This window comes from Hoplias malabaricus, chromosome 3, assembly GCF_029633855.1.
Source record: "Hoplias malabaricus isolate fHopMal1 chromosome 3, fHopMal1.hap1, whole genome shotgun sequence".
Taxonomy (NCBI): domain Eukaryota; kingdom Metazoa; phylum Chordata; class Actinopteri; order Characiformes; family Erythrinidae; genus Hoplias; species Hoplias malabaricus.
This window is the reverse complement of record NC_089802.1, coordinates 30,766,989-30,794,983: the sequence shown is the minus strand read 5'-3', so window position 1 is coordinate 30,794,983 and position 27,995 is coordinate 30,766,989. Positions and strand designations below refer to the sequence as shown.

Genomic DNA, 27,995 nt, shown 5'->3' with positions numbered 1-27,995 from the left:
GAATAATTCACGTTACTGACCCATTAACCAGAAGGTGACTGTAGTTGATTTAATGACATTAAGAGATTTAATAACATTTCAGTAGCAAACAGTAATTTTTTCCAGTGATTCTTTCTTAAGTTCGTGGCCTGGGTCAATCAGATTTAAACCAAACCTACTGTAAACATGGCCACCCCGACATGGGGGGCCCACGTTATGGAGTATAAACAGGTTCATCCAGGGGCTACAAAAGCAGGTAGATTCTTCATCTCATTTTTGGTTGCACTTTATAGAAAACAATGTACAAATAATAAATAATCACTTTCATAAATATCATTTGCTACTTTCTGGTGAGAAAAAGGGCTTATTGCTCCTTCATATGGGAAGATTATAATCCTTGAATATATTATGTTTTGACTGTTCTGAAAACTCTATTTCCAGTTTGCATTGTCATATATACACATTATTTCCCCAGTATTTCATCCTCTGTCAGTATGGTCTTTGCTGAATGCAGATAGCCCACTGCATTGTGGCAAGTGTAGTCTGTGCAGACCATCTGGAGGAATCTGTAGTTCATGCTTTAGAAGGTCTATCCTGAGGGCAAGTACGGCATTGCATTCTGGTAGTTGTAGTCAGGGCACACCTTTTGGACTAGTCTGTAGTCTGTGCTGTAGAAGGAGACGTAAATGCAGATGACTCGGAGGGGCCGGGAACAGATCCAGGATATATAGCTCTGAGTTTGACCCTTGAAGCAGGTCTTTGAGGGGTCGTAGCTGCAGAGGGAGGTGCGCTCGCTGCGCTCCACCTTTTCGTGGTCTACTCTGCAGGTGAAAGTCTTGGAGTCTTTGGGGTAGACCACACTTTGGCGCTCCAGGTCGAACTCCACCGTCTTGGCTGGGGGCACTAGACTAACTGAGACATTGCCCTGGCCTGTGGAGTTGTGGCGGAAGTAGACGCTGAAAGTGCCGTTGCTGTGGTCCACGATCTTCCCAGTGATAAGCAGGTTTAGTCGCACTGTTTTGATGTTTGAGTAAAAGTCACCCCAGCCAAACAGCTTCTGGAGCTTTTCAGACTTTACCAGGGGCCAGTGTTTCACCCAGGACAACGACTGGCCTCCAGCATTTCTGGACTTCGAACCTACGACTGGAAACAAAATCATATTTAGAAAGTTTTTATAGTGTTATCGATGATGTTGTGCAATTTTTAGAACCCTGCTACACACACAACCTTGCTTTTCCTCCTTTTGGAGGCGACTGTTGACCTCCAGAAGCAGGGTGCTGGGGGTCTTGGTGTTGATGGATCTTCTCCACCTGGATAGAGGAGGAGCTCTGTCTTGGAGACCAGTGTCCACTGCTTTGGACTGGACAGGAGACAAGCTACCTGTGCTGTCCAGATGACCAAGAACTGACTAAAGAAAGGGAGAACGAATACATAAAGGTGGGTAAAAATTATGGTAATATCTTTGATGCACTTTAATGTTATTTAAATCCCTGATATTTATGTTTATGACATCGGAAAAGACTCCTATCCAATGCAATGTCTAATTCTAATCATGTTTCAGAGGGAGGCGGATATAGAGTATAATATCAAAGAGTACAATATTACGCCTAAAACAGTTCTATTTTGATGCTGCTTTTGCCTGGAAAATAAAAGGTAGGAAATAATTTAAAAAAACGAGTCATTGCTAAATGTAATGTATGCAGTTTTTGTTTGTGACGATTTACATTAATTATCTGCATTTCATCAGTTACTAGTGAATGTCCTGGTGTTGTAGAGGTTTTTTTTAGCACTCGTTTCTGATGTTCCATATCAGAATATATTTAGAAGCAGCCATAGAGGAAAAGAGGGAAAAGAAATGTATCGACAAAAAATACACATTAATAATAATTAATTATATTCCAAAGATTATATATGGAATTATCTCTACATTTTAATTCCAGTTTAATATTTATGTATAAAACAAAATGTGAAAATATAAAATGTCTGTGCAAATAATATATATGGAAATTAATCAAATATTATAGCATTAAATTTAATATAATATAATAATATAAAGAAATTTGCATAGCCATTTTATAGTTTTATATCTTGTTTTCCGTATCTGTGCACTAAAGGTGCTAATATAATAAATATATGTTCCCTACAATGGATGTGTATGTAATGTTCACACACACACTACAAAACGAGTTTTTACAATCTACTATTAATAATGATTGCCGGCGGTTGGTTGATATGTTCAAGATGATCCCCTTGTCCCCTCCCGCTAAACCCCTGACCCCAGGAGGTCTGTGAGTAATATGATGGATGACCCTCAGCTCTAATGAGAGGATACGTCCTCAGAAAAGGTTTAATAAATAAATAAATAAATAAATAAAGACTTGGACTGCTGCCCTTTAACTAATGATCCAACCCCATGGATTCATCCCACGTGTTTGCATTAATCACATTTTCATGCTTGAAGATCACTCCTTTCATGAAGTAGGGTTGTGTCCCCAGTCTGCATGCACCTGACATGTTTAACTGATTTTCTTTAGTGAAAGTAAATAAACTCATTCTTAACAAAATCAAACTGTAATAGATATGTGGAGTTTCAAATTGTTATTGTAGAGTTCAATTGAAAAAAAAAATGAAATAACCCCCCCCCAAAACAAAAACGCCTTAGACATATATATTTTTTTCAAACTGTAATCGTTTGTTAAAATGTCTTTTAAAACATTTCCTAAACTAATTATATGGGGAAAAATAATAAAACTTTAAATGTGGTCTGTGCCAATGATACTGTACATTTTATAGGTATCTGTTTCTTTTTCCAGTGTGTTAAATTTGCAGACACATACCATCTCAATAGAGGATGTGCTAACGTATCTGCATTTAGAAAATCAAGAAAAAAAATAAATATAATATAATGAGGGATGCAGAAACTTTAGCACATGCCTGTAAGGCATCAAAAGTAATTAGACTGGCTCTGCTTACCAGGCACACCGTCCTGTTGAAGAGAAGCAAAGCAAGTCCCTCTAGAGAGCGCATCTCCTCCAGCTATTCCTCAATGATCTCTCTTATTATTCACGTCCGGACCAAAACAATGATCCAGCCTGCGTTAAGCCCCGAACCCCACCGGAAAAGTTGCATTCTGCAGAGCACAAGCTGACTTTAAAAGATCCCTTCCAAAGGAAAGTGATTAAAATGTATGAGATGTACTTTCCAGGAGCTGGATGCAGGGCTGCAGTGTGTCCTCCGCTTTCTTCTCTCTGAGTATTCAGAGTGTGTGTACGGTGCTCTATTTCAGTGCTGATCTGCAGAGCCCCTACAGGACAAAGACCACAACTGAAATGGGGCGTGACTTTTGTGTAAGTGATTCCCACGTTTGAAAACAATAAGTGGGCAGGGTTTGCCTGCTAGAGATCCAACCCGTAACGTTTGCTGACAGAAGGACCAATGTTCAGTTAGAGAAAACTCTTCATTTGGAATTATACTTAAAAGAACAGAACCGGTTTTATCAAAATAACATTCGTTTTTTACTTTTGCTTGTTCTCATCATTCAGAACATCATCAGTCCCAATACAGTTTTACAGTGAGAGAGAATGTATGTGTGTATATGTGTGTGTGAAGGGGCGTTGCGTGAGAGCGAATGTGTGTGCGTGCGTGTATGTGTGAGAAAGAGGCTGCTGTGCCTTGCGTAATCAACAAGGCAGTAAGGTTTTACAGTCTGACTGACAGTACACCTGACTGACTCTGCTTGGGGCGAGAAATTGGATGCCCCTAAGGCGTCCAAGTACATGACAATGACTGGAAAAATTTATAGTGCTACGTGTGTAATTCCTCTCAGCAAATATTTGTGCATCTAGTCAGTGCTCAAACTTAGAAAGAAAAACTAGTCAGGGCTTGTATCTAGAAAGAAAGGAGTTAAGTGCAGTGTAATGTCTGTTATGCTGAGCAATAGATTAGTGCTTACTTAAGAGTGTCACAAAGAGACAGGTCTTCAGTCTATGTTTAAAGACCATAAGAGAGTCCACTGTTCGGACAGCCAGTGGAAGTTCGGTCCACCATCTGGGCACAGAACTAAAAAGAATCTTGATGCTGGTCATCGATGTGTCAAGTCGAGATGTACTTGAAGCTCAAAGGGTTTGAGGTGCACTCCAACTCTTGACCAATGCCATAAGGTAATGAGGGGCTGCCCCGTCCACAGCTGTGTAGGGAGCATGAGAGTTTGATGCAGGTATTTACTGGAAGCCAGTGACGAGAGCGCAGCAGTGGAGCGATGTGGGCAGCCGTGCAGCTGCATTCTGGATCAATTGAAGGGGTCTGATGGCCCGCGGAGAGATGCCAGCCAGGAGTGACCAGGTTAGCACCTAGGCAGCCTCCTGAGAAAGAAAGGGTCAAATCTGCTGGATGTTGTATAGTAGCCCCTTCAGACCCAACGTCCATTGCAATGGACATGACATATTTCTGCTTCTAAACCAATAAATACCCTGTAATTGAATGATGTCAGTAATGCAGATTACTGATTGGATCCTGATTAACCAATCACAATCATGTCATGACTTTGACCACACCCTGAGAGAGTAACAAACATCGGAGAAGACAAGCATGGCGGAGCAACTGCAGAGAGGGAGGAGTAAGTGCCCATTTTTAATCAAAAATATAAATTTATGCTCATGCAGGCCAAAAAAATTTGCTGTCAGCATAACTGTAACTGTTGCCAGTGATAATATTTGAAGTTGTTTTGAACATATATCATATCATTAACTTACAGGATTTTGCAATGGACATCAGGAGTTGGGCGAGTTTAGCTAACACTCATATGTTTAGTGTCAGTATATAAAGAAACAAAATACCTGTAAGTGTTCCATAAATAAAGTATGGTATCACAGCTTATTTATTCATGATTACACATTTTTAAAAATATATTTTTGGTACATGATGTAGATTATAAAGTTGAAGACTTCCTTGAACGTCTCGTAAATGGAGAGTTATCAGAACTTAACTCCTTGAATTCAGAAGATGAGGAGGATAGGACCAGGCCTGAGATAGGTGGTAAGGTGGTTTCTTTGTATGTGGTTTTCATCAGTGTAATGCCTTATATGTAAGATCTAAATGGAATACATAACAGTTCAAGAGAGAGAATACATAAAATGAGTTAAAATGTTATTGTTTTTTTTTATTAGATTTAGAGAGGGATAGTGGAGAGGTTACATGCATGCCAGAAGAACTTGATGTGGCAGATGAGATTGAGATAGAGGAGACAGACAGTGCAGGGACAGAGGAGGATAGGAGGATATGACGGTAACCAGGAAGGAAGAAATCAAGTGGCGTCACAGGCCGTTCACTACAATCATTGACACTTCCTTTGAGAGTACTCCGATTCATGAGGATCATCCTATGAGACCCTATGAATACTTTAAACGGTATATACCAGATGAGATCTTCGATTTGATGGCAGACAAAACAAATGTTTATGCCTTACAAAGTGCTACACTATGTTTCAAACCAACAAGTTCAGGAGAGATGAGAACCCTAATCGGTCTCCATCTTGCTATGGGAGTGATGAAAATGCCAAGAGTTTCCATGTACTGGGAAGCTGGGATGGACTTTGGTATTTTTCAAAACACGATGCCCCGTGACAGATTCCAGCTCCGGTCACACTTGCATTTGGTCAACAATTTGGAGAAGCCAGCTGAGAACAATGATGTGTTTTTCAAGGTATGTCCTCTCTATGATGCCATACGCAGTAGATGCTTGGAGCTTCCACTAGAGGAGAACCTTTGCGTTGATGAACAAATGGTACCATTTCGCGGAACTCTGTCTGTCAAGCAATTCATCAAAGGTAAGCCACACCCATGGGGGGTGAAAATATACTTCCTGTGTGGGAAAAGTGGAATGGCCTATGACTTCCTGCTGCACCAAGGCACTACAATGGAGCTATCACAACAGCACAGAAAGCAGCTGGGACTTGGAGCTGGAGTGGTGTACCATCTTAGCCAGCGAATCACTGAGGCCAACCACAAATTTTATTTTGACAACTACTTCACAACGTACAATCTTCTGGAGCTGCTGGCTGAGAGGAAAATTCATGCCACTGGGACAGCAAGGGTCTTTCGCTTTGCCAGGCCTCCTCTAAAGTCTGACAAAGAGATGGCCAAAAAGCCTCAAGGAAGCTGTGATGAAGTTGTAAGCCGTAATGGTAAAGTGGCACTGGTCAAATGGTTTGACAACAGACCAGTTCTCATGGCCTCCAACTTCGTTGGTGTTGGCAGAATGGATGAAGTGCAGCGGTGGGACAAAAAGAAGGCCCAGTTTGTGATGGTGTTCCGTCCAGAGGTGGTTAAGCTGTACAATGAAGCAATGGGCGGCGTTGACCTGCTTGATCAACTTGTCAGTCTGTACCGTACAGAAATTTGGTCAAAAAAGTGGACCCTGAGAATGATAACACATGCTTTTGACATGGCTGTGGTCAACAGTTGGTTGGAGTGTAGGCTGGATGCCAAGAGGGCCAATATCAAGATTAAAGACATCCAGGATCTCCTCCATTTCAAGATGAATGTGGCCCAGTGTCTGGTGAGAGTCAATAAAACAGTGGCAGCAAAACGTGGAAGGCCCAGTATGTCTCCAGAAGCACAGCATGTCCCCCAGAGACCAGTTCGCAGCCCATTTCAGGATGTAAGGCCTCTACCTGAAGTGCAGTTTGACATGGTTGACCACATGCCAAATTATGATGAAAAGAAAGAGGCTACTAGATGCAAGATGCTAAACTGTACAGGAAAAACACATGTCTTTTGTGACAAATGCAACATCCACTTGTGCTTTGTGCCACAACGAAATTGCTTCAAGGCTGCTCATAGAAAATGAGAACACATGAAAACATTCACAAGTTAATGTCTTCTCAAGTTCAGTTATAAGTTCATTATCCTACTATAAAAAGTATGTTTATGTGTTGGAAGTTCCATGATAGTTTACTGAAGGCAAAACTGATTTTCAGTAATCTTATCTACAGTCATACATCTTGTGTTCATGTGCATGTTCAGATTGCGTTATTTCCTTCTCTTCTTACAGGCTCTGGGTTTTTCTGGTGATGCCCTTACTGCTGTTCCTTACCCATGCTGTGATATGCCTATCAAGTTCATGTGCATGTTCAGAACTGTACACAGATTCAAACACTTGCAAACATCCATTTCCAGATGTTTAGGTCATACCTGATTGACTACTATGTGGAAAAACTCAGCTATACTTTCTTACGTTTTTATGACATTTTACGCCCATTGTGTTGTGGTGTCCATTGGAATGGACATGAAAAAAATACTGTTATAAACATGAGTTAGCAAAAATATGTTTTTTTCCACTTTGGTTTTATGCTGGAGAGGAGTCAGAATCAGTTTGAAAAAACATTTTTGTCCCAGCAGAAAAATTTGGGTGTGAAGGGGTAATAATCTGCATTAGGAGAGATGAAATCTGCATACAGGAGAATGTGTATACAATTCAAAGAGAAGAGGACCCAGCAGAGATTGGCTGATTGGCTCTTTATGCCAAAGGACAGGAATCCATGTTCAGCATTGTGAGAATTTCAACAAGTAATCGTTCCATCCATTTATTATATGTAACCCTTATCCAGTTCGGGGTCACAGTGGGTCCAGAGCCTACTTGGAATCATTGGGCGCAAGGCAGGAACACACCCTGGAGGGGGCGCCAGTCCTTCACAGGGCAACACACACACACTCACACATTTACTCACACACTCACACCTACAGACACTTTTGGGTCGCCAATCCACCTACCAACGTGTGTTTTTGGACTGTGGGAGGAAACTGGAGCACCAGGAGGAAACCCACGTGGACACGGAGAGAACACACCTCACTCCTCACAGACAGTCACCCGGAGGACACCCACACAGACACAGGGAGAACACACCAAACTCCTCACAGAGAGTCACCTGGAGGAAAACCACACAGACACAGAGAGAACACACCACACTCCTCACAGACAGTCGCCCGGAGGAAACCCACACAGACACAGAGAGAACACACCACACTCCTCACAGACAGTCGCCTGGAGGAAACCCATGCAGACACAGGGAGAACACACCACACTCCTCACAGACAGTCGCCTGGAGGAAACCCATGCAGACACAGGGAGAACACACCACACTCCTCACAGACAGTCGCCCGGAGGAAACCCATGCAGACACAGGGAGAACACACCAACTCCTGACAGAGAATCATCCGGAGCGGGAATCGAACCCACAACCTCCAGGTCCCTGGAGCTGTGTGACTGCGACACTACCTGCTGTACCACCCCAGTAATCGTTCCCTTATTTTTAAAGTTTCTGGTTTTAACTCACACAACTCTGTCGTCCTGAAAGTGTCCCAAAAGAGGTTTTATCACATCCCTTGGGCTATTTTTACTGGCCCCAGGACTGGCACCGCTATCTCAGTAAGTTTCTCTTCAATCAACTCTTTCACACCAATCAATATATTTAAAAAGGAGAGACTTAAGAAATCAAAAACAGTTCAAAAACAGTTCTAAAAAACAGTTCTAAAAACATATTTAAAATATCTGGGTATAACTAAAAGTACAATAACGTTTTAAAATTAAATTAAGGGTTTAAAATATTTGGTATATAAAAAGTCTTTGTTAACATTTGTCAAAATCAACGATTATATAAAAAAAAAATACAGAAAAGGGAAAGCCAAACATGCTTTGTTATATCCACCAGAGGGCGCTGTTGATTATATTTAGTCTACCACTCCACTTTGCGGAAGTCTTTAGTTCAGCAGCTTATCCAATAAAAATCATATCCAAGATGCTAGAATACCTGACACTATTGTAATCAACATTATTATATAAATTAATACACAGGAACCTCACCAGGAAAACAAGACTGGATTTCTGTAAAATCACTTGACACCAAAAATATCAGCTGCAGAGGTCAGAGACAGATATTCAGAAATATTTTGTGTATTAATATCTATATTATCATATATATTATTCATGCCTATTACTGCGCGGTTCTGCTTTGACCTACTGCTAGTATTTGCAGTTATGGTAGATGCTAACAGCATTAACAGTGTACTGTCAGAAATGTCACTGAGGTGGTACCTTTTCCTGTTTCTGTGGTGGTTCCCTCAAAGGAACGTATTTGTATACGTTACATTACATTTTGGTTGGTGGAAGGACTGGCGCCTTCTCCAGGATGTGTTCCCGCTTTGTGCCCGGTGATTCTGTGTAGGCTCAGAACCCACCAGGGCTTACAGACAATGAATGAATGAATTAATGAAAGAAATAAATGGATGTAATCTCTCACCAGTTTGTTATGCATATAACATGACACACCCAAAAATACACAGAAGTAGTAGCATTTTTTGTGATTAAATTTTTTTATCTGATAGATTAACAATCTTTATTTAATTGATAAATGTTGTTTTACATTTAAATATCTCTTATTAAAAGCTTCGGCCTTTAGAAGAGACTTAATTAATTGCAATACATTGTGTGATTGATTAGTTGTTTTTTTTAAAATTGATTTTGTACTAATGCTGTAAAACATATTTTATTCTTGAAAAGAATGTAATGATACACACCCATTGGCAGAAATAAGAAAAATCTGTAACCAGATTCTCTTGTACCATTGTCCTGTTTTATTCTTCACTTCTTGGTCCACTGTTAAATTTCCAGTAAGACCTCATTAGTTCCTATATTCTGTGTTCATCTGGGTTTAACAAGATAGTATCTTTGCATTTCAGAGGTAAGTTTCGCATTGCATGAACTTTGCTGTAAAACCTGTATTTGGATTTCTTAAAATGGACAGAGCCTGTCAGACCTTTCACGCACATGATTCTGTAGTTTCCCAGAAGAGAGAGAGCTCACAATTTACAGGTTGCTGTTGAAATATGTGGAATTATGAATAGTATAATATAATATCTATATACAACAATTAAATCTCTGTTTTGCATGATATGGGGCATTATAATATGCATTTACACAAGATATATGTGCATTTGTATTTGATTTGCAGCACTATAATACACTAGCAGTTAGTACTGTGTTCCTAACACTTTATTGTTGAAGGCAACCATTTTCATTCAAACATAACTGCTGTAACAAATCCCATGACATGAAACTTGACAGTTTATCCGACAGTCCCTGAGTCCATGCTGCTAGGAAAGTGCTCCCTATTCTTAGAGTATGTTCAGTAGACCTGGGTAAAAGTGCAAGCTCATCCTCAAGTAGAACTGTTGACACTTAGGTGAAGAAATGACAGCAGTAAGTGTAAAAATTCCATTACAAAAGAACAAATGCTGCAGCTCACCAAGTAACTTCTAAACTGGTTTATCCAGCATCTATGACGTCTGGTTCCACTCTGTTCTTCTTGTTCTTTTTACTCTGAAATGAAACATAATATTAACCTAACAGACACCAACAGGCTTTTAACCACAGCTATATGGTGTCTCTTCTACAATGAGGTCTTGAACAGAGTCCCTTCAGACTCCAGAATGTGTGAAACTTCTTTCAGAGTAAGAGTACCAGGCCTCTCTGTCAATTTTCCCCACCATCTGATCCAACTCCACAGATGGTGATCTGTTGACAGCTCAGGCCCCAAGTATCCATGGCCTCAGGTCAAAAAAAAAGATGATTAGACACTTTTTGCCCAAGGTGCTCTAATACACTTCTAAGCGTCCTTGTGTTGAACATGGTGCTCAACCAAACCATGACTAGTATAGAAGACCAAAAAACATCCCACCACTCAGATTCAGATCACGCAGGCTGTCCCTCTCTCCAAACCAGGTTCCAAACCTGGGCTGCAGCCGAGGTAGGACGTATCCTTGGTAGGACTGTCCTATGAAGACTCTTAGTAACCTAGGTCACACTAATGGGCAAGTTGTAGATCTTTGAGGGGCAAGTCCAAGTCTAGTCTCAAGTCTCTCATCAAGAGTCCAAGTCGAGGTACATTACTGCATTGCTATTTCGTATGAGTTTAAAGCATGTGTTTAAATACTGTCATGTTTTTAGCAAACACTACAGTATCAAAACTAATCAGTGGCAGTAAACACACACAGACACACACACACACACTAGTGCACTATAAATACACACAGAGTGTAGCAGGCAGCCATCTCCAGAGTCCAGGGAGAATTTGGGGGTTCAGGACACTTTAGCTATGGATGTTGCTGTCGGTCGGAGCACTAACTTTTCAGTCCCAAGCCTGGTCCACTAACAAATAGGCCAAGGCTGCCCCCTTGCTCCCCGTGATCAGTGCTGATGTCTGTGTTTGCACTCTTATGCTACCTTGTGCATGGTAGGAAGGGAACTGAACGCAGGTCACCAAACAACACAAAAAGGTATAATAATAATAATTACATAATACAAAGATTGTTCAATAGTCCCAAATGTCGAGTCCAAGTCGAGTCAGAAGTCACTGTTTGAGCGACTTAAGTGAGATTAGAATCCGAGTCTCAGACTCGAGTCCCCGTCTTTGGGTCATGTTTGGCTGGACCTTCACTACATACCTGGAGACACCACAAGGCCCTGCACCAGCAATTACTCTGTTTCTATTTGACTGCGCAGTGATCCTCATGCTGTCTCCATGTTTTCTTTTTGATTTCTCCCTGGCGTAGTCATTTAAAAAGATGCTATGTGATAACCTGCACCTAAGGGTTAAACAGAATGTGAAAAAAAAGCATTGCACACCAATCAGCGTAATGTAATAATGTAATAGGCAGGTGTTGTCATAAATGTAGAATGGAAATGACCTGCACTTAAAGGAAGCAGCTGATTAAAATCTTTTCATTCTTGGCATCTGGCCCAAATTACATGGCCCACTCAATATTTTCTGTTCTGTCCTGCATTAGTCATGACTAATTCTCTATTTGTAGGTCGTATTGTATTACATCAAAACATACACCAATGACACAGAGTGACCTGTGTGAGCAGAACATCACATGCTATTGTCTTAAACTTACTTAGTTATCTGTCTAAATAGAAAACAATAAATCATCTTTAGAAGATTTCACAGACACAGGTTCCATCATTTATTTAAACAGGTTAAGGTATAGACACATTTACCTGGGTAAAACTAGGAAGACATACAAAAAAAATCATTTATGAAGCTCTCATTTGTGTACAGTATTGAGGGCTGATAAAAATATGACACCACCTTTTTCACACACTCCATAGACCAAGCTGGATCCCACTACAGCCAAAAGGTACCCTACTCCCCATGTACATATAAGGACTTCTGCTTCCGGTTAGCTCTTCAGATATTGTTTACTGGACCCTATTAGGTTCTCTGTATATCTGTACTCAAGGCAAGTTTACTCTTTCCCAAACTCCCTTCTCTTCCCATTCATTATTCTGTTTTTCACAAACTTTGACAATCTCTTGACCTGGCTTCTCCCTGTCCTCCCAAATACATCATACTCATTGATTATTAATTATAAATGACGTAATTTTTCTTAGGCCAACACAGAGAAAATCAGCTTCATAACTTCATCATTATTATTATTGTATTTTTTACATTAAACATCATTATTCTTTTAATTTATGTCATTCCATTACGCAATAATACACGAGATGGAGTGCTATAACATGAGATATTATCACTGTTGTGCTGATCTTCAATATTCACGTTATAGCACTCCCTCTCCTGTATTACTGCGATCATGGCAGGGAGTATGGGGTGCCAGGGTTGCTCCGGCGAGCCGTACGGTCCTTGTACTCTCAGAGTTTGAGTTGTGTTCGCATCCTTGGTAGTAAGTCAGGCTTGTTCAGTGTGGGCATTGGACTCCGTCAGGGCTGTGCCTTATCTCCACTCCTGTTCCTGATATTCATGGACAGGGTGGCGCGGCGTAGCCTGGGGCAGGAGGGCTTCCGTCGAGGAGCTCAGGAGGTGGCATCTCTGCTTTTTGCGGACGATGTTGTTCTTCTGACTTCTTCGCACGGAGGCCTCCAGCGTTCACTTGAGCAGTTTGCAGCCAAGTGTGAAGCGGTCGGTATGCGGATCAGCACCTCTAAGTCTGAGGCCATGGTTATCTCCCGGAAACAGATGGCATGCTCCCTTCAGGTAAGGGGTGAGAACCTGCCCAAGTGAAGGAGTTCAAGTATCTCGGGTTCTTGTTCACAAGTGATGGGAAGAGGGATGGTGAGGTTGACCGTAGGATAGGTGCAGCGTCTGCAGTAATGCGGTCACTGTACCGCACCGTTGTGGTGAAGAGAGAGCTGAGCCATAAAGCAAAGCTCTCAATTTACCGGTCAGTCTATGTCCCCACTCTCACCTATGGTCATGAGCTCTGGGTAATGACTGAAAGAACAAGATCGCGGATACAAGCAGCTGAAATGAGCTTTCTCAGACGGGTTGCTGGGCGTACTCTCCGTGATCGGGTGAGGAGCTCAGTGACTAGGGAGGAGCTCGGAGTAGAGTCGCTGCTCCTTGGCATTGAGAGAAGTCAGTTGAGGTGGTTTGGTCATTTGATCAGGATGCCTCCTGGACGCCTCCCACAGGAGGTATACCAGGCACGTCCAACTGGAAAGAGGCCCCGGGATAGACCCAGGACACGCTGGAGGGATTATATCTCCCGGCTGTCCTGGGAACGCCTTGGGATCCCCCAGGAGGAATTGGTGGATGTTGCAAGGGACAGAGACGTCAGGGCTTCTTTGCTCGCCCTGTTGCCACCGCGACCCTGAAGTGGAGAAGCGGAAAAGAAAATGATGATGATGATGATGAAATAAATAGCTAAGCAGAACGTCATCCTCAAGTATAAGTACTGATAACTGGTTGAAGAAATGACTGTTAAAATTGTAAAAATAACAGCAATATAAATGTTTTGTGTGTGTGGTGTATTGTGGTGTATAAATGTAAATCAAAATCCAAACAGTCAACCACACTTTTGTTATTGTATGATAACACATTTAGTATTTAATATAACAATTGTGATTTTATTCAACAAAAAATAATATAACAATTAAGTAGTTTGAAAATGGTGAGTGGCAAGAATTTATAGGTCACTGCTTTCGTTATGAGCTCCATCTGGAAAACTGTAATTTTTAACAATGATAAAATGACATGAAATGACAAAAGAGCAGGAGAATGTTTTAATTTTGAACTACAATTATACATAACACAAAAAATGCTTTAAAATTTATATTTACACCTAATATCTTCACAAAATAAACCTTAGTAGTGCACCAGCTCAAAATGCTAGAGAAGTACTGATTGACCTCATCCAGTAACATACAGCACAGGAACTGATATGCGTAACATTTCTTCCATGTTAACTAAGTTCTAATAATTAATTTAAAAAACTGAAAATTAAAAGTCAAATGGTGTGAAACGAACAGTTTTACTAAGATGCAACAGAAACGTTGACTCCTTTACTCACTTTGGTATAGAAATAAAAGTATTATGATTGGAGTATCGGGTGACTGTCTGAGGAGTTAGGTGTGTTCTCCTTGTGAGTTTCCTCAAGGTGCCCTAGTTTCCTCCCACGGTCCAAAAACAAGTTGGTAGGTGGATTAGCAACTGAAAAGTGTCCATAGGTGTGAGTGTCTCCCCCTGTGAAGGACTGGTGCCCCTTCCTGGGTGTGTTTCCGCCTTGTGCCCAGTGACTCCGGGTAGGCTCCGGACCCTCCACAACCCTGAACTGGATAAGGGTTACAGATAATGAATGAATGATTGGAGTTCTCAAAAAAAAAAAAAAAACTAATCTGTCAGAATTCACTGAAGCATTTGATTAAAAACTACTCACCTCTCGTTTTATTAGAATACATTCAGATTGAGCAATGGAATGTGAATTGTAGAAAAAACATAGAATACATTACTCTGCAATGCGAGTTGTTTACACTGCACACATTATTCAAAATATAACTGACCCCTCGCATTGATCTTGCCTAGTTTTTTAAACTAACACCTAACATCACCTAACTTCAATAAATCCAGACTACTTATAAATGATTATTTAGTGTTCATAACTGTGGATGGCCATCTGTTTTTCTTAATGATACCTATTAGACACCTCTCATAGGTTTGTTCCTTGTTTTTATGAACTTTGATTGCAACATGTTTGACAGCAACTATATAACACCATGTTTATTTTTTATTATAAATTGGTTCATCACCAATTTTTGGCAAATGTTCTGCCAGTTTCTAAATTTCCAGTTCCAAGTCTTCAGTGACTTTTCCCCTGAAACAGATATTTCTTCACACTTTCTTTATTAAATAACCCTATGTTCTATGTTTACAGATAGCAGATTTGACGGGGATTTTAAATTATGTCTCACACACTTCTACAATAAGGACAGCATGACAGCATTTCAGCTGTTAACCTCACCTGAAAACCTCAGTAAATAAAACTATGATTAGAGAGAGGAATTCTGCATTTTAATGAGTAATAATTAAACTGCAATGACACACTTCTCTCTTCCATTTGAAGGAAAGACTCATCTGTGTTTCTTAAGATTTAGGCTGGGTCTGAAGATATCGATTGGGAATGCCAGATATTTTTAATTAATACCCTTCCACTGCTCATTTGACCTAGTTTTTTATTCTTAAAAACTAGGTCAAACAATGTTTACATCTGTCATTAATTGATGTGGACACCTGCTCATTCAAAATTTCCTCTGAAATACCAGGTGTTGGTTGATAGTCCACACCCCATTTTGCTGTATAACAGCTTCTACTCTTCTGAGAGGGTTTTATACTCGATTATGAAGCTGTTTCAGTCACAGAGCCTCCAGAGCCTACCTGGAATCATCGGGCGCAAGGCTGGAATACACCCTGGAGGGGACGCCAGTCCTTCACAGGGCAACACAGACACACACACATTCACTCACACCTACGGACACTTTCGAGTCGCAAATCCACCTGCAACGTGTGTTTTTGGACTGTGGGAGGAAACCGGAGCAGAGCTGTAAGATTTATAACAAAATCATAACAACTCATTTTATCCCATGTTTACAGACACAAATGGGTCACAAATACAGATTACAGATCACAAATAAATAACTGGGGTGTTTGATTACACAGTGTGTGGTTTGGTAGGCTTCAGATGCCCAAAGGAATATGCAAATGCACTAAATATATTTTCATAATATGTTCATGTAATTAACAATAATGGGTTAAGAACTGGTTTAGATGTTAAGATTACTTTTTAAGTAATTTTGTGTATTGTGTGTTAAACATAATTAATAAATATAAGTTGTTATTTATATAAACAGTTAGAACAAGTAATTTGTTCCTAATAAAATGATAACAGTAAAGCTAAATATTTAACTTGCAATATCTTTTTCACACACAGTGTTATAAAGCTGGCCTTAAATGAATTTATTTTTTGAAAAATCTTTTTGGTTGTTGTTCCTTGTCCCTAGTATCATATGTTGTTGCCTAAATTGCACAAAACGTTTTGGAATGTTGGATATTAATATGACGCACCTGCATGATTCTCGGTTCCTCATTCTTATCGTCTGGAGCAGGTTTGAGAGTGAGCAAGGAGTATTCCTTGCATTTAATCTTGATAGGCTTTTACAAAAAAAGCAAAAAAAAAAAAAAAAAAAAAAAAACAAAGATTCTCATTCCACAGCAGAACATTCCAAAGTTCATTCCACAGCGTCAACAGACTTGGTGACGTCAGAGTTCAAGTTACTAGTATTATTTGTATTTTTTTTCTGTTTGTTAAAGCACACACTATTCACATGTTCATACACAAAAACATTATTGTTATGTTCTGGTTTGTAAAAAGCACTTTTCTAGCATTGCAGTTGACGGATAAGGTGTTTGAATGCTCTATCACAATTAGGAGTAGAGTACAACTCTCACCACCACAAATGCTCTTGCAGGATTGTTCAGGATTTGGGGATTGCTGTCACCACTTTGGAATCTCCAGGGGTTCCCGTATGAAATGGATTTATAACTAGTCTGCTTTTTTTTTCCACCCTGAGCCCATTTCATTTGTTCAGTTGTTCTAGATTCTTCTGATATTTTTGTTATTAGGACTCTCATAGTTGGAGTAACAACCATTTTATTGAAGTAATTGTTTACATATCCCTCATTTAAAAACACCACCAATTACAACTGAGAGTCTTTATTAAGTGGATGTTATGGTTAACCTAAACAAGTAATACAAAGAAATAAATAATAAAAATACTGGGATCTTCAGGTGGTGTTTTGTACAACGAATGTCAGTTAGCTGCCCTGCCCCATCGATGGTTTGATAGTGCTTTCATGTTAGTAAAAGGGCCAGTCTGCCCAAAGCAAGAACCTGAGCCAAGCTGAGGTGAGGCAACCCATTCCTGTTGCACCTGAGCATTTATGAAATGCTCATGTTTTCATAAAATTAGATCTTCGAAATGGTTATAACTTCATTCAGATCAAGAAGATACATATGTGGAAGAACACATTTATCACCACTATGGTGCTACACCTGCAGAGTGATGCCTTTTGGCCTCTAACACTTTACAAAGACAGACAAACACTTAAAGGCAATGTTCACCATTTAAATTTAAGAACACTATTCATAAAATTGAGGATATTTCCTCATCATTTGCTGCTCTCCAGGCTGTTTGCGCTAAAAATGGTTCTAATTTGTTTATGAAGTCCAAGTTTATGAATATGCATAAGGAGGATGTTAAGTTGCTCAGCAAGTTCATCTAGATTGGAGGCTACATATTTTACAACGTGACTCTGCTATAATCTTCTTATTGAGTGGTGACTATAGAGCAGATACAAAACTAGAGATCTACAGCCTGGTAAGACTTTACTAACTTAACTGATAATTGATTTTATTTGATCTCACAACTAGGCATTATTATTAGGGGACAGGGTATGTAGGGTCCAATGTTTCTCCACAATACGCAAAGATCAAACCTCAATCATTGTCAAATGATATTGGAAAGGATTGTATTTATTTATCAATTATAAATATAATTATTCTTCACGTGTTTACTAATGGGCAATGTCTATACTGCTGGCAAGCAAATGGTCTGTAGGAAGATGATGATGGTATATTGCGCATGCAAAATGAACTGATAATTAGAACGATATATGAAATGGTAGATTGTCTGTTTTGGTAAGTCAAACATGATGTCTTAGTCATGACAAACCCTATTTTGTTCTTGTTACCTCACAACTTACATTTAGGACTCTTAAGGATAGGATACTCAGTCTGCCTAAAAATCTATTCAGGTTTGCTTATTCCTTATTACATAAATACATTTTGTTGTTATGTACAATGGCATCTTGCCCCACCACATTGTTGCATTTCATTTTCTCCATTAAGGTAGGTTTTAGAACATGGGATTGCTTTAACATGATTTAAATGTATTTTAAAAATCCCATTTGAGAGATTTGTCTTATCATTTGTTAGTTATGTCATCTAATAATATTAATATGAAATATTATTTGTAAATTCACATACAATCACAAAAAGTTGTAAGAATACAACTATATACAGAAGAAATTTATCATGATTTGGAGTAAAATTAATCATTATTAGCTTGAATACCTCATTTCATTATTAACATGTCATTATACAGTGAAATAAAGACATATTTTACTTGCTTTCTGTGTTGTAGATTCTCTTCCCAGAATGGAGTTACTGTTTTTCATCTTCCTGCTCTTTATGAGTAAGTCCATGCACTGAACATTAGAGCAGATTGGTGGAGGTCATCAGAGAGGCTCCTACTCAGCATTATTAGAATCTTCTATATTTGATATTTAGATCCGCTGTCCTCTATGAGCTACCTTCCATATTTTAACTCACAAGTGTAGCTCATGTATTGCTTATCACACCTGTCTTTCTTTCATGTGTGTTAGATGAGGTTTTATACAAGTCATTGTCACTACTAGATTGAGAGAGTGGTCCACCATCCAAAAATAACTGGACAAGAATATGACTATTGATGATGAAAGGATAGCAAACATGTGCAGCTACAATAATATCACAGAATTGATAGAACTTAACCAAATACCCAAGTTAATTTCAGGGTTAGGGTAAACAAGACAGCATGAATGGATCTGAGGCAGCCCAAAAATAAATGTAATAACAAATACATATTTTTATATTTAAGATTAGAAATTTGTAATATGTAATATTAAGCAAAATTGCTTATTAATACATTTCACCTTTGAGTTCTTTTCACACCTATGAGGTATTATGCAAGTGGATTCAGATTTGGTCTTCCAATAATATAATTATTTTCTTAATATCTCCGTCTCCCTCTCTCTCTAGGGGACCTGTCATCTGCACAAGGTATGCTGATACTGTCTTTAGTCAAATTTTATCTGTGCTCATTTCCAAATAATACAATATCCTCCACAGGTCCTGAAAAGTCTAAGTTGTGGATCACTATTTAAAAAGAGTAATTAGTTCAGAATCGTTAGTAATAAGTGCAGAGTCATTTTGTTACATAATCAATAAAGTTAGGAAATCCAGTTAATTCTTTCATTCATACTCTAAGTGCTAATCCACTTCAGGGTCGCGGTGGGTCCAGAGCCTACCTGGAATCACTGGGAGCAAGGCTGAACCACACCCTGGAGGTGGTGCTAGCTCTGCACAGGGAGACACACACTCACTCACACACTCACACATATGGACACTTTTGAGTCACTAATCCGCCTACTACCGTGTGTTTTTGGAGCATGGGAGGAAACCGTAGCACCCGGAGGAAACCCACGCAGACACAGGGAGAACACACCACACTCCTCACAGACAGTCACCCGGAGCGGGATTCAAACCCACAACCTCCAGGTCCTTCTGGGAAACAATTTGTACTTGAAGATCTCACCTTTGCTGTGCAAATAACTTGAGCCAGTAGTTTAGTAGATTATATACACGAAAGTTTTTATGCAAAAAAAAAAAAAAAAAAAAAATCAACAAATCAACAGTGAATGATGGATCAACATGTAACCAGCAGCATTATAACTGACTAACTCTTACATCTTTATATAAAATATTTGACAATCGGTTGCGCTTTTCTTAAGCATGCTGTAAGGAGCCTTTACTGTTTACAATGTTTCAAAATCTTATATTCATAAAAGAATTTATTTAATTTATCAAAGAGAGGAGTTAAAAGGAAGTAAAGCTGGCCAGTTTATCACCATTCATTCATCTTTTTATTCATTTCTCTTTCTCTCTGTGGAATTAGGTGGGGTGATACCATATGACAAAGGTAAATGGACTGATATTATGACCTAATATACAAACTATAGTCTACTGAAAATTATAAGTAGAAAATATCTATACATTTACAACAACAATGTCAGGTGTCAATTAAGAAGTGGTGAGTCACATTCTCTCACTCTCTGTCTCTCTCTCTAGATGAGGGATCCGGGATAAATGATGGTAAGCTGACTTTTTTTCTAGATGGGAACAATTATTTATAATACACTGATTAAGAAGTGGTGAGTCACTCTCTCTCTCTCTGTCTCTCTGTCTCTCTCTCTCTCTCTCTCTAGATGAGGGATCAGGGACAAATAAAAGTAAGCTTCCAATTATTTTATGTACACATTTGATTTTAAATTATATGGCAGTTTTGTGGCTCTGTGTCTGAAGGAATGTAAATTAAAAAAAAAAAAAAAAAAAAAAAATTAATAGTTTTTCTTTATTTTTAGGTTCTTAAAACATTTTCAGAAATGTAACTGCATTTCTGCATTTTCATCTATAAACATTATATGCCTTTGTACATAACTTGTAAAGTTGAGCATTAGACCTCAGTTACACAGGCTTTTTTCAGTTTTACATACTGTAAAACGTTTAATTGTTAGCACTATATATTGTCTTGATCATTTTAGAGAGACATGATGAGACAAAATGACGACATTATTTCTTTAGCAGATATTCTGAATTTTGACAATGTCCTCAATATTTTGAAGGATATAACAGTGTTGTGAAATGTATTATATAAAACTGATATATAAAATTTTTTCAGATTCATCCACTGTGCTCTTCCAAATTCCACCTGGTGCTGTTCATAACGCTGTCACTGTTGATGGAAGTTACACACCAATCCAGCTCGAACAATCCTTCCTCTACTTTGGAAATCTATATTCTAAATTTTATGTAAGTTAAATAAATTAACCCAAAACAATAAGTAGTATTGTTTATCATTACCTTCCTTGACTTTATAATGCTTTATATATTACCTGATTTGGGTGTTTTGGCAAGCATTTCATGCACTTTAAGATAACTTTAATATTAAAAACATTAACTTTCAGCTCAGTATGGATGGTTTCTTATCTTTTGAGCCTTTATTCACCGATGGAATCGCCTCAGAATTGAACAAAGACATCATTGCTGTACTGTGGACTGACATCGACACTTACACCAGAGGAGACATTTCATACTATCAAGCCACAAGCGGACATCCTCTGCAAACAGCCACAGCTGAAATTAAACGGATTTTTCCAGGGACTCATTTCTCTGCAGGCTGGGTTTTCATTGCCACTTGGGAGAATGTGGAATTTGAACCTGATGTGGGGGTAAGGGTACATCCATATTATTGATCTTCTACATCTGTGTCTGCAATGTTTGTATAATCCATGTTTTCGTCTTAAAGGAGGTGACTTTCCAAGTGGTCTTGATCTCAGATAAGGACAGTGACACCTCTTACATCCTGATGAACTATGGGGAAATGCCTGATGATCCTGAACCCTGGCTGGTGAGAGGAGCATGTTCACTCAAGTCTTCATTAATATTATTATGTTTCATATAATTTTAAAATGAAAAATGGCCTATGTAGCAGTGATTATTTACGTTTGTGTAAATTCTTCTTTTTAGGCTGGCTATCAGACAGAGGACAACAGTGGTAACTATACCATCCGTGCCACCAGCACCGCAGACTTGTCCAAGACGACTAACGTTGGGGTGCCAGGTCGCTGGGCTTTCAGAGTTGACAGTCCTGCCTCTGGTTTGTTTATTAATTTGCGTTTTTAAAACTATTTGTTACAATGATAATACACAGAGATACTTTAAAAGTGTAAACATGTTTAAAAAAAGATTTGCAAAAGATAATTTAATAATAATCTAATGCTGTAAAAGTATTATAACAGTGAATGATCTTTGAAGATATCAAAGCTATTAACTTGGGTGGGCAAAGCCTAATTTTATATGTTTTATTGATATTAAGTTTATATAGATACCTTGAGATAATTATGAAGGAACAGTAACAAGATCATGAACAATAATGAATACATAGGGATCCCCTCTTAGTTACAGACGAACACGGTGGAGTGACCACAGTTTGTGTCACAAATAAAGGGGGTCTGACCATGTTCTGATTGTGTGTTTGTTTATTGTTTTGTCTCTAGCAATCTGTGATTCCCTGAAATGCACTAAGAAAGAGGTGTGTACCGAGAGAAGTGGACATTTTGGCTGTGACTGTGCGAAGAACACAACAGAGTACTCTGATACTTTTGGTACATTCATTTTTTTTGTTTGTTTTGTTTTTGTTTTGTCCTTTGCAATTTCCTAAATATAGTTCCTGAAATATTTGGGACTGTGCAATTTGCATATGTTCTGTGAATTCTGTGTAAGCAAAAGAAGCATAATTCTAAGTCAACCTGAAGATCCAGTATGTTCTGAAACATTCAGCTTAACTATAATTTCATTCTGGATCTTTTAAAATCCATGAGGGGCTTTTAGTAACTTCTTGGTAGGGAGATTATCTACTAGTTCAACAGGTAATTTTATAAGGGTTCTAGGGAGTGATTATCTTAATAAATGTTTATTCTAAACAACAAATTTATTTTCATCGTTAGTTTTGTTACTATGAAAATGAACCCCTTCTGAGTAACACACAATGTGTTGAGGAAACTTGAGCATCGCACTGTATACGACTAGATTCCAGAACAATATTCCTCCACCCAAGATGTTTTCTTATGTTAAATTACCATTAACAGTGAAGTCTAAACGTGTCTTTTTAATTGAATGTAAATAATTTAACAAATGATCTAACAAATGTATAGAAGTTATGGGTGAGTACATATGTAAAATAAATTACATTTATTTTTATACTGAGAGCTATGGAGGTACCATAGGTGTTTAAAAAATTATCCTGGAAATAAAATTGTTTGTATGATAACATTAAAATCTACAATTATAGAATTATAGTACATTTGTTCCCTAATAGTATGTTCACTTTTCACCACAGTGGCAGTTTCCAATGCTGTACTTTTCGCCGTCTCTTAAAATTTGTATCAATATTTACACAGAAACAATGATGTTATAGTTTACCTGGAGCCATGTAACCAAATACTCTGTCTGAAAAGGTGCTTTCTGTTTTCCTCAGATGCCCAGGAGGTCTGTAAAGGCAGTTCTGGGTCACTGTCACTGTCCCGCTGTCAGCTCTTTCAAGCTGGATTTCCTGCAGAGTTCCTTCACCTGAATGATCCAGACTGCAAAGGGAAGATCAGAAACGGCAGAGTGGAGTTCCACTTTGACAACAATAAAAACCTCTGCGGCACAACTCTGACGGTATAAAATAGTCTAGTAGTGTTTTTCTTATATTTTGTTCCCAAGCCAAGTCCTTTACAGGCTTGGGAAAATAATAATGTTGAAACACATGAACAGAGATGAGGAAATTGCTCTATCTTACTCCATAGGTGGGTAATACTGACATAATTTTGCTTTAGATGGAAGTGGCCCTAAATTCAAGAGAGTGCTAACAGCATGAAGTAAACACAGACCGAAAGTGCTGCAAAACTAAACATTTTTCTGTGGTAATTCAAAGAGTGAATTAAAACTTCAGTCACTTCAGAAATTCAACTTCAGTAGTTTGGGGTTGTTTGCCCCATAAAAACACAGAGTTTCTGAACATAGACAAAAGAACAGGAATTATAGCCATTGTCCTTAAAAGTGAGAATGTTGTCTGACTAGAAGAAGGAATGAAAGTGTGTACAGACAAATGCTGATACAATGTAAGCCAGCTGAAAATTGAACCTCTAAAGGGCTCATGAATTTTACAAGAAACTGCAAGCTCTCAATCCATTTGTCTCTGTTTCCAGCACAACAACACACACTTCATCTACGAGAACGCCGTTCAGACATTTTTCGGTGTGCAGCCAAAGACTGTGATCAGCCGTGACCGCTGGCTGACCATGAACTTCTCCTGTGTGTATCCACTCATCCAGAACATATCCATGCCCATGTCTATCCAGGCCACAACTAGGTAACACGTTTTCTATAACCTCTCTTGTATGCATGAATCTGTTCATATTTCTTGAAACATTTTTTTTGGTCCACAGTGTAGTCAGCAAGTCTCTGTCCACTGAGGGTTCGTACCAGATCCATATGTTAACCTACCCCAATGCTTCATTCATTGAACCTTATTCCGGTGATGTCGTACTCAAAGTTAATCAAAAAACCTTTGTGGCCTTGGAGGTGTATGGAGTCGACCCCCAACAGATCTCCCTTGTGCTGGACAGCTGCTGGGCCACTCCAGACAATAACTCGGCCAACCCGATTCGCTGGGACCTGATCATTGATGAGTAAGAGAAAAGCCTGAAACACATGAATCTGATAGAGTGGTTTTCTAACCTCTTCCTAGTTACACAGTGCAGTGCTAAGCCCATAATAGCAACAACGTAAGCCCACTATAACAGGTCAGTGAAGCATGAGAATGGTTTTGAAGCTGTAATTTTAAGGTCAAAATTAATTACTACATAGTAATTTATTGGAAACAAAGACAGAAAAATGAAGACACATCAGTGGAAAATGAAGCCCATTGGAGATACAGTTACTGTAACTGTCCTTAGCTTTTGTGTTTTATTTTTTATTTTTTTGGATTTAGTAGTCAAAAATGGATACATCAGATGTATAATACATTATGGCTGGTTTTCTCTTACATTGCACTACAAAGGGAACAATTTGAGATAGCTGAATCACAAATTATCTCACCGGGTTAGATAAAGACTCTAATTTCGTTACTGTAACGTAGCTACTTGTTGAGGAACTATAAATTGGCAAAAGTATTTAACTATTTCATAAATATTTTCATAGCTTCGTTTATATATAATTTCACGATTTATTACCGTAACTTTTAAGGTCTATGGCAACTGTTCATTAGCCTACCGTTACCATGTGTACTGCCAGGTGTTGACTGGAGAAGTGTAAATCATACGACTGAGATGTAGAGCAGTGTCAGTGTTCTCTGGGCAGTTTTAGTTTATTTGAATTAAAAAAAATGTTTAAACTCCTTAATAAAAATGAAACTGTTGTACACTGAAAATTACTTAATTTCTTCGTTCTCTAGGTGTCCTAACCCTAAAGACGGCACAGTGCAGGTGCTGCAGAACGGCGTCTCAACATCAGGACGCTTCTCCTTCAATATGTTTACTTTCACCCACCAGTCTGACAGCATCCATCTGCACTGCAAAATTCATCTCTGCCTGCTGCAAGGAGGTCACTGTGCATTGGTAAGCCAAGGAAACACACACACACAAACGTATATTGTTGATTATATTCCATGTGGGAGAAAAAAATAAATAAAATAAAAATCTCCTCCCCATCAGTACAGGAAAGGATTATAATATACCAGGCCTGACTTTAAAAATGCAGAAAGAGCTTTATTTATTATTCAGACTCTGCCAATTACTGGAAACATTGGATTAGTTTTATAAAAATCTCTCAAACTAAAAATTACAGCATAACAGTTCTTTAAAAATATGTTTTGACCCAAAAAATTTTGACCAATCAGCAACAACTGGTCACCCCTCATTCCCACAAAAATAGTTCTGACCTGTCAATGCATGGACAAGACCTTTCAGGGTGTCGTGTGGTGTCTGGCCTCAAGACCCCAATACATCCCACTTTCTCCCAGGAATACCATATAATACCTGCTTTGACCAAGTCGTGAAGTCAACATAATTTGGCCTTTTGTTAATATCAGACACTTACACTCATCCATTTTCCCCTGCAATCAACACATTAATTTGAACTGTTCACTTGCTGACTAATAATTAATTTCACAAGATTACTACAGCAGAATAAACTAAAATATATTCCACTTCCTTAAATTTCATTGCACCAATTCTAATTTCCTTTCTTAGCCATGCACAGATGGTGATGGTGACGACGATGGTCCAAAAAGAAGAAAACGATCATTGGACTTCCATGACACAGCTGCTATTTCCATGAGTTTTTAATCAAAACCTACAATAATGTTTGTATTAAGTACCTGCTGTAAATCTAAATTTATTCTTATAAATGAAAACCTGTATAGAATTTTACTTTCCATAGTTCTGTTAAATTGCCAATGAAAATTAACTTCCTGAGCGCTGTGGCCTCCTACATTGAGCCCAGAATATTTTCTGTTCTAAAAATTTACATACATTTTTTTATTTACATTATTAAATGTTTTAATTACATTATTACATTTTTTTTTAATAAACAGCTGTTTGTATTATGATGAATGAGATTTCCAATGATGTATTAACTTGTGTCATCAATTTGCAAATTTATTTGCAGTAAGTAGGAGCAGCATGAGTCCTTTTGACAATATTGTACCAGGTTCAGGTGAAAGAAATGGTTGAAGAAAATTGGGCAAACAAAGGGGTACACAGGGAGAACACACCACACTCCTCACAGACAGTCACCCAGAGCAGGAATCGAACCCACAACCTCCAGGACCCTGAAGCTGTGTGACTGGGGGGTGGGGGGCAAATTATTGGTCTTTGATAACAAAATGTGTCTTTCGCATTTAACTCGTCTGGGGCTACGAACACATACTCAGAAGGGCCGATTGCTCAAGGACACTTCAGCCCTGGTCTTTGGGATTGAACCGGTAAACTTCTGGTAATAAGCCCGGTCCTCTATCCATTGATAGTCTGCCCACAGGGTGTGAAAAACTTAGGTTAATGCAATATCACTCTTCAAACTCTTGACAACAGCAACACTTGTTAACATTGTAGACAACTGGCTGCATCATGAACATAACTGTTTACATTTGTTACTTGATGTAAAACTAGACCACAGCATTTTCCATCGTTCTCTGCTGGGCAAGCGGACATATGACAGACTAATGTAATCATGAGCCAGAGTATTCTGGAAGGTCTATGTTTAAATTAAACTATTGTTGCCACTCTGTCGCAATGAAAATAACAGTGTGTGATTGCATGGAATTATTATTAGTTGAGTATTATGTTGAACACTCAAAATTAATACATCAATGATGTACATTGAATGCAAGAGTGCCTATGTAACTGTGAGTGAAGGGAAATGCCTTTCACATACCAGTGAGGAGGCTCAAGTGCATAAAAATGTCAGTGCTAGTTGACGAACGAGGCTCGAACATTGTTTATGCGGCAGCGACAATCAACGTGAAACGATCACGTGTCCCACAGAACCAGAGGCCTCGTTTGTCATCAGTCACGTGATTTTTACAGTAAAGACATGAGCCCCTCTAGAAGGTATAACACTGAGTATTATTTGCCACTGTCTTAAGTAATACACTTTGCAGGTGGGCAAACTCAGCTCTAATTAGCCCAGGGGATTCTGGGAAATAGATTATTATTATTATTTTTAGATTACTGGCACTACTTCTCCTAGTTTGCCTACACCCTGAACTGCAGATGCAGGAAATGATTTTCCACACGGTGCTGAATCACACACTCTTTTCAAGTGATTGCACTGTCCACGAGCACTCAAAGTAAGCTTTGCTGAAAAACGTACAAGGCGCTTGTAAAAATACCAAAATGTGTTGTGTAGTGAAGTATAGACCAGATAACGAGATCAAAATGAAGAAATGAAAAGTTTTGAATTAAAACTTTTCCATTCTGAAGAGGACCTTCCGTCTGCGACCAAGTCACATTCCACAAACCGCAGGGGTGCAAAGACCCTGCAGCCCCCACACACACACGCGCACATGAAGATCTAGCATCAAAGACGGGAGCGGGACACTTTCCGGCGACACATGGCCCCCGACACCCTTCCTCCCCTCAGGAACTAAAGATAACAAGTTTTCATGATGATTTTAAGAAACAGAGACTTCAAACAGAGTGGGGAGTTTTACTGCCCCCTCTTTATGACGTGGCGCCTAAGGGT

The 27,995-nt window shown here is 38.9% G+C and overlaps 3 protein-coding genes across 4 annotated transcripts; 2 read left to right on the top strand and 1 right to left on the bottom strand.

Annotated features, from left to right (window-relative positions):
* Positions 1 to 568: 568 nt before the first annotated feature.
* Positions 569 to 3,006, bottom strand: LOC136692695 (neurexophilin-1-like). The gene is made up of 3 exons (XM_066666300.1): positions 2,953 to 3,006; positions 1,204 to 1,387; positions 569 to 1,122 (listed from the first exon to the last, which is right to left on the bottom strand). The coding sequence occupies exons 1-3, from the start codon at positions 3,004 to 3,006 to the stop codon at positions 569 to 571; spliced, it is 792 nt and encodes a 263-aa protein (XP_066522397.1).
* A 2,250-nt stretch (positions 3,007 to 5,256) lies between these two features.
* On the top strand, positions 5,257 to 6,825 carry LOC136691402 (piggyBac transposable element-derived protein 3-like). Its single transcript, XM_066663962.1, has one exon. The coding sequence runs from the start codon at positions 5,257 to 5,259 to the stop codon at positions 6,823 to 6,825; it is 1,569 nt and encodes a 522-aa protein (XP_066520059.1).
* A 10,819-nt stretch (positions 6,826 to 17,644) lies between these two features.
* On the top strand, positions 17,645 to 27,036 carry LOC136692084 (uromodulin-like). Of its 2 annotated transcripts, XM_066665177.1 has the most exons (17): positions 17,664 to 17,706; positions 18,098 to 18,142; positions 18,532 to 18,582; positions 19,188 to 19,208; positions 20,104 to 20,127; positions 20,277 to 20,300; positions 20,414 to 20,437; positions 20,887 to 21,017; positions 21,173 to 21,436; positions 21,514 to 21,615; positions 21,735 to 21,864; positions 22,265 to 22,372; positions 23,245 to 23,429; positions 23,960 to 24,123; positions 24,200 to 24,442; positions 25,207 to 25,369; positions 26,003 to 27,036. In XM_066665177.1, exons 3-17 carry the CDS (start codon positions 18,546 to 18,548, stop codon positions 26,096 to 26,098), a joined length of 1,716 nt encoding a protein of 571 aa, XP_066521274.1. In that variant the 5' UTR covers positions 17,664 to 17,706; positions 18,098 to 18,142; positions 18,532 to 18,545; the 3' UTR covers positions 26,099 to 27,036. The 2 variants fall into 2 exon arrangements, with proteins under 2 accessions (XP_066521272.1, XP_066521274.1); XM_066665175.1 differs by lacking the exon at positions 18,098 to 18,142 and having other exon boundaries at positions 17,645 to 17,706.
* Positions 27,037 to 27,995: the final 959 nt, after the last annotated feature.

Bases quoted from the DNA above. Each gene is read 5' to 3' on its own strand.
- LOC136692084 (XM_066665175.1), top strand. From the start codon at position 18,546: ATGGAGTTACTGTTTTTCATCTTCCTGCTCTTTATGA. The intron at 18,583-19,187 runs GTAAGTCCATGC...CTCTCTCTCTAG, and splicing joins CATCTTCCTGCTCTTTATGA to GGGACCTGTCATCTGCACAA. The intron at 23,430-23,959 runs GTATAAAATAGT...CTCTGTTTCCAG, and splicing joins TCTGCGGCACAACTCTGACG to CACAACAACACACACTTCAT.
- LOC136692695 (XM_066666300.1), bottom strand. From the start codon at position 3,006: ATGCGCTCTCTAGAGGGACTTGCTTTGCTTCTCTTCAACAGGACGGTG. The intron at 1,388-2,952 runs GTAAGCAGAGCC...CCCTTTCTTTAG, and splicing joins TCAACAGGACGGTGTGCCTG to TCAGTTCTTGGTCATCTGGA. The intron at 1,123-1,203 runs GTGTGTGTAGCA...TTTTGTTTCCAG, and splicing joins AAAGGAGGAAAAGCAAGGTT to TCGTAGGTTCGAAGTCCAGA.
- LOC136691402 (XM_066663962.1), top strand. From the start codon at position 5,257: ATGACGGTAACCAGGAAGGAAGAAATCAAGTGGCGTCACAGGCCGTTC.